Source organism: Solea solea, chromosome 21, assembly GCF_958295425.1.
Source record: "Solea solea chromosome 21, fSolSol10.1, whole genome shotgun sequence".
Lineage (NCBI taxonomy): Eukaryota > Metazoa > Chordata > Actinopteri > Pleuronectiformes > Soleidae > Solea > Solea solea.
This window is the reverse complement of record NC_081154.1, coordinates 15,320,792-15,332,997: the sequence shown is the minus strand read 5'-3', so window position 1 is coordinate 15,332,997 and position 12,206 is coordinate 15,320,792. Positions and strand designations below refer to the sequence as shown.

The following is a 12,206-nucleotide window of genomic DNA, read 5'->3' as shown; positions in this document are numbered from 1 at the left end:
ATGTTGATGTTGGGTCAATGATGCTGTCATAGCGCATGAAGTCAGGGCACAATTTCAGAAGCCAACTCTAATGTTTGAGGGAGGGAGCAACAACCTCTGAGAGATACTGGAACTGTTTCAGTTGAGACTGGGCTCTAACATCAGCTGCAGAACATCTTATCTTTGTCTGGTGAGAGCCAGGCAGCTGCCAAGCTGAGGAGTCTGATAGTATATGGCCGAGTGAAATCTCAGGTGTGTTGAGATGATGCATCTGCCACTCAGTGACAAAAAGATTTAATTGCAGACGCATCCTTGTATTTTAATTCCCTGCTCAGTGCTTAAAACAGCTGAAATCACTCTGAATCTGTGACAATGTGATGTGTTGACAAGGTTATAATAGTTTTGGATGATTCATTAGTTATAGAGCGAGTTTGCTAGTTTTTGTTACATTTTTATTCGTTTTATAGTGTTACTTTTGATTTTTTGCCAGGTGCAAGATTCAAAAAGGTCATAAAAAAGACTAAAGGTTTGCTACTTAGATGAACCAACTCAACCCAATTCACTACATAACAAATGTAATGTTTAACTTGCCTAGCCTTATGTCCCACATTGTAAACAAAAACGGATTCAAAACATTTTTATTATTTATAAGTATGAATAATCAAATACAACCTTTCAAAATTGCCAGCAGAGAAAAAATAAATGCACTTACTATATGAACCCAAAATAATTATGTCTGAAATTAATTTACAAAGACGAAAATGATGCACATTTTTGTTTACGTTGTTTACGAGTGGTATTACAATTACTTTTTTTTGGCTGTAACTGAGCCTTTCCTAACTTTTACATCTGCACCAGCAGGTGGCGATGTTGCAGCAACAATCAGGCAGAGGCAGAGGTAGAGAATCTGAGCACAAGAAATCCTGAAGGATTAATTAACCAATGTTTATTTCACGCCCACTATAAACTTGTAGTGCCAAAATGATTATGATTTATATTCATTTGATGTTAGTAACTGAATTAACTGAGACAATTATTATTTAGGAAGCTGTAATTGAAAAATGGGTGATATTAGTCTTTTAATTGAACCATCGTGTACAAGAGCAACACCCTGAACCTGGAACTGTTAATACTATTATCACCCTCCCCAATGAGGTAATGGATTTGTACATTAATTATTAAAATAATGCATTTTTATGAAATGTTTTGGGGATGGTGATTTTGGCCCCAGTAATAGGTGATGAAATATTTGCGGTGATCTGGAAAGAGATCTGGATCCAGGATGTTTACCTTTGCCGTATTGGGGAGTGTACATACACTGAGTGGCCTCGGAAGTGGTTTACATTCTGTCAGCATTTTTTCCATTTATTATTAATTATTATGACTAATATCCATTTGTTTTTTAACACTTTATCCCCAACTTGAAGGATGCATGTTCAGGTGGAGCCAATCCCGGGGCAAAATGTGGGGTACACCCTGGACAGGTCACTGGTCCAACAACAACTGACTCTTGCACATGTAAACTCCACACAGAGAGAGACCTTTGGGATCTGAACAGGTGACCTTCCTGCTGTGAGGCTACAATGTTTGCCACTGCAATAGCATGTAGCACAGTATCACTATTCTTTTTATAAATATTATTATCATCATTAATATTGAAGTAGTAGTTCTTGATGTTGTTTACACCTGTACATTCAAGTGACATGTATGAGGATGGATGGACGTTCTAAGTCATTGGAGTCTGTTTTGTGGTCACATTTTGCCTCCCACAGACTCTAATACTCAACATTAAAATATTGTGTATTTAGTGAATCATTAGAGTCTTAATAAGACAGGACTGTGCTCTTCTCACCACCAAAATCCCACCCAGTGTTCCCTAAACACACCACACCTGGCAGGAAAAGGCCTCGTATCCTCCCTCAGCATTTTCTCAGCCTCCACATGAGTCATCCGCGTACAATCTGAAATCTGAAGAACCACTGTTTATCTTCCACAGAGGTTATGGTGAACCTGATCACACAAGAACTAAGAACAATATTATTTAGCTATGACTTAACACTCCTCTACCTTAGCCACAGGAGAGCCTGTTGGCGTTTAGTCAGGTGCACGCACACACACACACACACACACACACACACACACACACACCACAGGAGTGAAACAGGCATCATCTTTACAAAGTGTCTGAAGGCAGAACCCTCCGCATTCTTGGTCTAAATGTTCTTAAAACAACAGGGAGGTGCAGCACAGTCAGTGGATTTCACTTTCTTTGGAAATTCCCAGACACGGAGCACAGTTTAGGCCGGATTAGATGAAAATGCCTAAATAAATGGGAGGTCTCTTTTCAGAGACTGGTGGTGGTGTCTGTCTATATGTGTGTGTGTGTGTGACAACATGGGAGAGTCCTCAGAATCAGAGAGGGTCCAGTGCTAATATAGAGTTGAGTCGGTGACCTTTGTCCTGTGATTCACAGCAGAGGAATGCTCTTTGTGCTCCAGCCATCAGCAGAAAAGAGAAGCCCAGTCTACAGTCACACCTTTGATTCAAACACACACTTTAATAAAGTTCAAGTATCTGTCTGACCCCGTTTTCAACTTGTAACACTTCTATATTCGAATACCACACACACACACACACACACAGGAGCCCTAAATCACCCAAATCTGAACATTCAGGACCTGAAACCTCCCGCGGTGCCAGGAGTTTCCAAAGGTCTGCTGCACAGTAGGAATTTCCCTGTTGGATTAACAAGACAGTTCTTTTGCTGTGGACAAAGTGGAGGAGAGAAAGGCCAGACCACCCTTGTTTTGAATTCACACTGACCCCCTCATGCCTGACTCGCATTCATCCTTTCAGCATTCACTCAAGACTTTTATGAATAAGGGGAGAGAAAAAAATGATGTCATGTGTTGCAGTCTCATTGATACAGGTTCAAGGCCAAGAACCTTTGCTGTAAAAGATGGCAAGTTGTTAGCACTGTTGCAAAAAGACCAGGGTTTGTGACCCAGTTGGAACTAGGGCCTTTCTGCATGGAGTTTGCATGTTCTGCCTGGGTGGGTTTTCTCCGGGTACTCCGGTTTCCTCCCACAGTCCAAAAACATGCAGAAGTTAAGTTGGACACTCTAAATTGAGTGTGAGAGCGAATGGTTGTTTGTTTTGGTTGTTTTTCAGCTGGGATTGGCACAAAGACTCAAGTGGATAGATGGATGGATGGATGGATGGATGTTCCTATTTAGAGAAAAATAGACGATAAAGCACGGCACATATGACTGCACACCAGTGTGATTGACAGCTGTGAACTTCTGGTTTCATCAAGTCTTCATTTTAACCTTGTCCCAAGTGAGACAGGCTGTAACAAGGAGGCAGACTTGTTCACAGATTTCCTTTTAAATGTGTGCATGACAACAACTGCAAAATATTGAGGAAGAAAGTGCATTTTTGGAAAGTTTCTTGGAAACTTTTTACTTCAAGGTGGTCTCACTTGAATTTTTTTTTTTTTTTTTTTTTACCAAGCACTCTAAAAAGGTCAGGCGAGGACAACTCCACCCACTGATGAAGCCGAAGAAATGCAGATACATACCAGAACAGAACAGACTTGATGTATTTTAGTCAGGAAATCAAAATTCCACCAATAATCCCACAATTACCCAACTTGTATGAAACCGTGTGGCAGACAAAGTGATTCTGACAAACACTGAAGACTTAAAGGAACCATTCGGCTGCATTAAATAAATACTGGGTCAGCATTTGTTACAAAAGCCACAAGTGGAAACACTGATGCTTTGTCTTTTTAAAATGTTTCTGTGTATCACTTATTTAAATGAGTATTATTTAAATAGATTTTTCGAATTTAAATAAGTTAGGAGATATAATCTGCAGATGGACACAAATGCTGAGTGAAGAATAAAATAAGACTCAAACTCTAGTAACAAAACCACTCACCATGTGCATATTCAACACAGTCCCTGCTGACAATCAAGGGTGTTGCAACAGGACACAGTAGATAATTGCCCGGGGCCTCACTATAGCTGATTGCATTAGTCAACAACTAAAACTATTTTTGGGTGTAATTGACTCCAAAAATAGTCCGTAATCACGACATGGTTGAAAACATAGACTGTAAATTAAAGTTGGACGTAGTCTTACTGGTTTGTTGGAAGATGACGACCCAAAAATGAGAATATATTGCAAAAATACTGCATAGCAACCAGGGGTGACAAAAAGAAGTCCGTTTGAATGGGAGTCTATGTGCAAATTTGTTCATCTTTCACATGATTTATCTGATTCATCAGTAAACATTTTCCTGAGAAGTTAATGGCCCAATGGTTTCAGGTCTTCTTCAATAGCATATTATGTCAATTTTGTAAATTATGTTCACATTTTGAGGAAAATAGAGAATACAGCATGGCACATGTGAGTGGACACTGTTGACAGCCTGGTTGCGGGCGACACCTGTGAACTTCTGGTTGCAAAATCTAAAATCTCAATCTTGTTGTGGGTCAAATTGCAAATCTCAAGGCTTTAAAACAGGAGTTCAGATTTGTATGCATGTCATCATGACTGGATGGCACTGTCTCCTTTTGGCTAATTCTTATTCTTTAATTAAGCTGCTTTCCTCTTTAATGATTCTGAATCATTTTAATCTTTATTCTATTTAAATCCTTCATCATTTGCCAACATATAAAACAAGCAATGACAAAGGCAAGAAAGAGATTAATTGTGTTATCTTTTTTAGTTTGATGTAGAGCCCCCCAGGTCCCTTTTGCCTCAGGTCCCCAAAATCCCTTGAAATGTCCCTGCTGAAAAATTCATTGATTTAGACTCTCTCATCAACACCAAACTTCCTGTTGTGTGAGTCGGTCAAATCACAACGCAGCTCCAGTGCAGCTTTATGGGTTATTCAAAGTGCACCTCTGAGCCTTTTTAGAATCCAAATGAGCTCACATTATTGGCTTCACTGGCTGACAAGTACAATTTCAAATGGATCTTAAGAAGTCCTCCTGACGTCTGGTTCAGTCCCTCGGTCATTTGTGAAGCACTGAGCTGTCGGGAATGCACGTGGACGTCAGGCAAAGTGTTTGAGTGTGTGTGTGTGTGTGTGTGTGTCTTCTCCATAGTATCAAAAAGGTTCTGAGTGTTTGCTATGGCTGCTCGAGAGATTTGAAACAGCCTGAGGGAGAGATGTGCAAACTCAGCTGATGCTTGTCAGCGGCATCTCGTGGCACCATATTTTACTTGTATCAGCCATTTTAATCATTCTTCCTGGTCTGTTTGGTCTCCGCCTCTGATTTACATTATTCTCCAGTCTTAGATATTATCAGGTCCTTATAAAAAAACAAACACTTTATTAACACTTGCTCAGGTACTACAAAGGAGAAGGATGATGACAACACACACATCACTGAGAGTTCAAGTTGACCCACAACTGTGTAGTTTCACATGAGAAAATGTCCAATGGAATTTGTAGCTTTTATAGCCTGTGTAAATTCCCCCAAATACCGAAACACACACACACACACACACACACACGGGAGGGGGGTGAGAGAGTGTGTGTGTGTACATGGTATTCCTTATGTTGTGAGTACCTAAATCTGTTTACACAGACCCCATGATGTAAATTACTTAAATTTAAGGTGAAAACATGTTTTAAAGTTAGTTGAGGTTAGGGTTAGGTTTATGTTCACGTTCATCTATCTATCTATCTATACGTCCGTCCATCCAACCTACCTACCTACCTACCTACCTACCTATCTGAAGGAAGGAAGGAAGGAAGGTAGGAAGGGGGGTAGGTAGGTAGGTAGGTAGGTAGGCTGGATGGATGAATGGACGTATAGATAGATAGACAGATATATAGATAGATAGATGTATAGATAGATAGATAGATAGATAGATAGATAGATAGATAGATGAACGTGAACATAACCCTAACCTCAGCCTAACTTTAAAACATGTTTTTACCTTAAATATATACGTATACTGTATATTACTTATATATATACAATATTACGTATACCTACAGTAAAAGTTATGCACTACAGCTTTAAATTACACCACAAATCAGATAAGGCTAATCACAAAATGCATCAGCGGCCAACATCACGTGACCACATGCTGGCTATATTTTCAGACTGTGCTTACTGCAGCAGTGGGGCCTAAATGAATTAGCTGTGTGCCTCTGTGCACACGATAACAAGATAAAACCATCAGTCATGCATTGTAATTATCCTCTGGAGATAGTTGTATTAACATAAATTTTGCATTCCTCTCATGCCTCTCCCAGGGTCATGCACTGTTGTTAAGGTGGTGTTGGTTGTAAAAGTACAGCGGTGAACTCTCAGTCCTTGTATATATCAAGATAACTATGGAATTTTTCTGTTCTCAGGCACCATTTCCTCTATTTCTACTCCAATATACCAAATCATTCAGTGATCACGTGTAATAATTTTAGCAGACAACAAATTGCATGTTGATTTTACAATAATCTGCCTCACCCTTAAAACCAATTGTTAGTTGTAATGTTATTATGTAATTATTTTGTCTGTGCACATTTTCTGAAAGCTTAAGGATGATGGGAACATAGATTAGAAATGCTGCTAATTGTACACAAACAAATGTAAAATAAAATAATAAATAAAAAAAATAATTTTTTTGTCATTATGGACACATATTTTTGGTCAACAACAATAAAAATAAAAATAAACTCTTTTTTGCATGAACATGAATTGGAGACTGCACATAAAGTAGAAGTAGGCTGGTTGAGGCCAACCAGGCTTTATGAGCATATTGAATTGCCACCAGGGGGCGACTCTGGTTGCCATCTGAATGTAAGTCTATGGGAAAATGAGCCTGCTTCTCACTTAATTTATAATGTCAGAAAGCACTTTCCTATAAAGTAAATGGTCTCACTAGTTTCAGCTCTTCTTCAATAGAAAATTAGGTGTGTTTTGTATATAATGGCCCCTTGGTATTGGCATTAAAATGCAAAGCTGGTTTGCAGTATGACCCAAAGGGCCACTGTGGCCACCAGGGGGCCTCAAGAGTCCTTGACATGTCTCACAACAGTTTTTGATACTTTTGATACGTTCCTGGTGATCAGAGCAGCAACTAATTATTTTCAGCTATAATCAATTTATTCGTAATTTATTTGTATTAATAAATTAGTTGTTTCTGCCATAAAATCTCAGAAAATGTCAAAAAAAATATTGAATGTTGATTAAAACCTTTGAGTTTTAATTACTTTTTTTGTTATATGGAGAAAAGAAACTAGAAAATATTCACATTTAAGAAGCTGAGAAACCAGAGAGAGAAGAAAAGCTGATGATCAAAATACTTGCAGTTGCAGTTGGTTCAGTCATCGATCATTAATTTTTGCAGCCCCACTGGTGATCATACAATATTATGTCAGCAGCTTGAAAACAATTTCTGGCCACTGTCTTCACACAGTGTGTGTGAATGATCAAATATTGACAATAATCAAGTATTAGTGGAGGTAGAGATAGGGTCCTATAAAGAAGGGCTTTTCAACTTCAGAAGCAGGTGGTACAAAAAGGAAAATAGCTGGTTTTGTGGGCCACACAGAACATTTACCATAAAAAAATAATACATTTATAGCAATTATGGCAAATATATTGCTACAATTAATAACATTAGGCAAACATATACTATATTTCTCATTTTAATTTGACATTATAATAAAATCCAGGCAGCAGCCAGTCCATTTGGGTTAGGGTTAGGGTTAGGGTTACGTGACGTCACTTGATTGTTTTGAAATGATGCTAAAGGCTTTGGCCAGATGTGCTCAGAGGAACACCTGGAAGTCCACAGGTGGCATCCACGCAGCAGGTCCACGCCACTACTACTACTACTGCTGCTGCTGCTGGTTGGTTGGAGGAGGTGCAGATGAGGAGGAAGAAGAGGAGAGGAGCGCTGTTGTTCCGTGCTCAGAGCGTGTGAGGGAGTGAGGGAGGGAACGCCGGGCTGCTGCTGCTGCCGCTGCCGCCGCTGCTGCTGCTGGTGCTGCTGCATTCCGCACAAGCCGCTGTGCCGTCACTCACGAACTTGTCAGCAGCAAAGTTTTTTTTTTCTTGCTCTTGTTGGGATTGTTGGGCTTTTTATGAGCGGAGGATATTAGCGCGAGGGAGTGGAAGGTGAAACTGCGCGTGTCAGAGAATGGAGAAGCACAAAGGTAAGACGTTTGTTACAAGTTACAAGTTAGTGTCAATAACAGGACACTGAGCGCTCATCGCTGACAATGCACCCTGGTGAGGAAAAAAGGGAAAGAAATGACGGGTTTTCAACTGAGGTTTGGTGAGAAATGCTCCAAAAGTGTCTGCTTCTTCCCACATCCACGTGACATTTATTGTTTTTGGATGCATACGAGTCACTCGCATGTTTGCCAGCAGCCAGATGTTTGGGTTGTTTATGTTGGTAACAACGCCACCACCAAGGAAATAAAATGTTTATTTATTTTTTTATTTCTGAATAGCTATTGTGACATGATACCCTCACTAAGTGATGTGAAATCATTTCTTATCTTTAACAACACTTATTGTGACGAATTGGACATTAAACTGACAGTTCATTAGGCAATTTTGACTTTTGTCCAGTTGTTTAACACTGATTTAAATCTAAAGTTTACATTTTTAGTTATGTTACTATTACAGCGCCATTACTATAAATAATGTAATGATACTGAATCATTGTTGTTCAAATAAATGTGATATTTATGAACAAATATGTTGATGTAGTGTGATTTTAAGGCAAGTGGCAAGCATGCAATTAATATTACAGATAAGTAAAAGTAAACAATAGTCAACTTGACCTTAAATTACATTTTGTAACACAACTTAACATTTTATTTTGAAACAATAGAAAATAAGATTACGCATAAATAACAAAGGTTAAGAATAAAATTTGACTTTCAACTGGAAGGTTGTGGGTTCGATTCCCGGCTCTGCTAGTCTACATGCTGATGTTCCCTCGGGCAAGACACATTGCGGCGGAGCCGGCAGCCTGTGAATGGGTATGAAAGATGTGTGATAGAAAAAACGCTGCACATAGATGTGCTGAGTGAATGTGTGAATGGCAGAACTGTAGTGTAAAGCCGCTGTGAGTGGTCATTACGACCAGAAAAGAGCTACACACAGTACATACAGACCATTTACCGGATAATACTGAGAGCCATTTGCTGGTTTAAAGGAGGGTTAGGCTGTCTGTCTTGACAGAACAGTAAATAAACCACCAGTTGACAGACACAGTGACTGTGCGTGTCTTTGACTGGCCATCCCCTTCGTGAAAGATGTGAAGATGTGTCTTAATCCTCGCTGCTTCTCCTCCTCCAAGTTCTGTCGGCCTCTGTAGAGCAGTTTTACACTGTGGTCACCGATGAGTCCCAATAGCAGCAACATTGTTCTCAGAGCATTCCTCAAATTCCTGCGGTTATTTGTCCACGAGGGATGAACAAGGCCAGTTTAATGCTTCCTTAATCGGGACAGACAAAGTTTTTGGAATTCAGAAGTCAGTGCAGAATAATTGCTGTGTGAACATCAGTGTAGAAAAAACATTGTGTCTCACTTTGATGAGTCAGAGAGGAGAGACGAGTTATCTTTGTAACTCAGGAGGAACACGATTGTGCAGCATCAGATCTCAGCTTCGCTCACAGGTGGTGAGGCAACAGTGTGAGGCAACTTGAGACCAACAGAGACAGACAAACTGGAAACGGCAATCACGCTGCGACATTCTCCTGCTGACTGGATGTGCCTGTTTGTTTACTGCCACACTCCCTCTGCGTAAACAGCCTGTGTTGCAAGCAGAGGTGTTCTCTGTGAGGGGGATCTCATTAGCAGTGGGCGGGTCTCTGTTCACCTCATTCATCAGCCCGCCGTCATTCCCAGAGAATGGGCCGTGGGAAAATGACAGAAACACGTCACATTAGGCGAGGTGCATCAGCTCAGAATTCTCGGTGCACTTGGAAGCTCCAGCAGCTGTTTATAAAATCGTACAACAAAAGAGATTTTTTTAATTAAATAAAGAAACTCTGTGTCCTTGTCCCCGAAATTCCAAGTTCTTCTACAGTCATTGGTCCGAGTCCAAGTCTGAGTCTTCAGCTCTCGAGACTTAGTTGAGTCACAAGTCCTGGATTTGAGTACTAAAAACACTGGTATCACATCATTGTTGTTTGGAGACTGGACAATAAGAGGATACAAAGTGCAGATATGTATAAAATCACTTAGTTGAGGTATAGGGACCTGAAGACAGGGTAGAAGCTGGGCTGTCCACATGAGAATGAGTCAACGTTTTCTTTTTTATCATTTTGGCATGTGCACAACCATTACGCTACTTTGGGAAAACGATGATGTCATAGTCCGCTCTCTGTCTTGCGCTGGCATTCACTGTCACTATCTTCATCGTTGTCATTGTCGTCATCCTCTTCCTCCAAATTTTCTTTCCTTAGTCACCCTGGCTTTCTTCATTGTGTCTCTGTTTCGGAGATTGTATACATCGTAATGTATACTCGTTTGATTAAAGCTTTATTTAAAAAAAATAAAAATAATAATAAATAAATGTTTTACACACGGCATGCTCAATGTCTTTTTTTCTGTTTTTGGTGTATAGCCGCGTTACAGCGCCACACACAGGCCTGGCATATAGAGTCGTTTTGGGGTCATTTCGTGCAGATGAAGACATTTCTTGAAACAGTGCCGTGTTTATGGAAAACTTTTTTAAAAATGACAGAGAAAAAGATTGTTTGGGGGAAAGCCCCGTTTCTGTGTGGAGAAGGCCTAAACAAACCGAGAAGGTAGCTGGAACAGACCGAGGAGACCTGGCAAAGGGCAAGTGGAAACATAAAGACTAGAGGAGAGGACAAGACGCAGGTGACACACGGGAAAACTAATAGGTAACAGGTGTGGGTAATCAGGGCAGGTAAAGGAAAAGTAGGCAGAATACGCACAAAGTAAAAACAGGAAGTTAACACAAGACGAGATACACAAAAGAGGCAGATCATCACTGGAATATCAATCCAAAGCCAATGTGTCTGATTTTACAGAAATCCCAAGTAACCCTGTCTGGTACATTACAAAAAAAACAAATATGCAGATAAAGACCACAAATAGAGAAGATTTACATTTTTCAAATTTCTATTCTTCATTCATTTGATGAGATTGGGTTCATAAGACAAAGAGATTTAAATATCCTTCTACTGGGATGAATGCATGAAAAGGAGATGGTCAGTGTTAAGGTAGATGTTTACATCCAGACATGTCCACGATATAAGGAAATTCTACACATGTGGGATCTGTCCAAAATACGTCATTTCTGTCACTTTAACACTCACCCCACCTCATCACTCTTGTCCAAACCAAAGCAAACTGCAGCGCATGAGAGCTAGTGTGAGTAATGCGCGGCTCACAGTGTTTGGATTTGTGAGCTGTGAAGAGGAGCAGCTAATGAGATGCATTCACTGACCCTGGTAAAACTCATCACTCATGTGAGGCCCACGGCAGTGTTGTGGCGTCAAGATTCCTTTTTGAATAATAATTGAATACATATCCAAGCCCATTCCTGATAAATGACGAGTATCTCAGCATACACGGACGGATCCAGTTGGGACAAAGTGAACAGAAAGCATGAAAGACGACAGTGAGATGCCTGATCTCAACATAGACATACCTTACTCACCGACTGGTGACATTGTGAGCAATGAGCATGTCATGAGAGATGGTGGCAGAGGAGAAAACTGACGATAGAGAAGGAGCTGTCATGTCGAGCTGAAATAAGGACAGGAGTTTACTCTTTTGGCAGCAGCACCAGGACACTGAATCAGATACTAACAGCCGGGGGCAGCGAGCAGAGGCCAGGGGTACAGTAAAGGGAAACCTGGGAAAATTCAGGGAGGCCAATGACAAGGAGAGGCATTGTTTAGTATTCTGGATGTGCTCTGTGCTTCTCAAACGTGACTCACGCAGGTTTTTCACAGCAGAGAAACGCTCCAGCATCTCATGTCACTGGGTTCTCACACCTTCTGCCAGAAACCCGGGATTGGATTAGTGAAACGGCCCAGAGGTGTTTCGAGTTTCAGTGACCTTTGTTTGGACGGTGATCGGACATGTTTGACAATCAGCACAGCAGGGGAGGACTTCTTGCATTACATACATGTAAATATTCTCTGGGAATAATGATGGGGAGGACACACACAGACACGTTTGTAATGCCTCTGGTAATAGCAG

At 40.4% G+C, this 12,206-nt stretch overlaps 1 protein-coding gene across 1 annotated transcript in view; it reads left to right on the top strand.

The window, feature by feature from the left end:
- The first annotated feature begins 7,917 nt into the window (after window positions 1–7,917).
- afap1l2 (actin filament associated protein 1-like 2) overlaps window positions 7,918–12,206 on the top strand; it is a 51,101-nt gene continuing 46,812 nt past the window's right edge. The window contains exon 1 of the mRNA XM_058621032.1: window positions 7,918–8,164. Within this exon, the coding sequence (XP_058477015.1) occupies window positions 8,149–8,164 (16 nt within the window). The 5' untranslated portion in view covers window positions 7,918–8,148. The remainder of the gene's footprint in view (window positions 8,165–12,206) is intronic.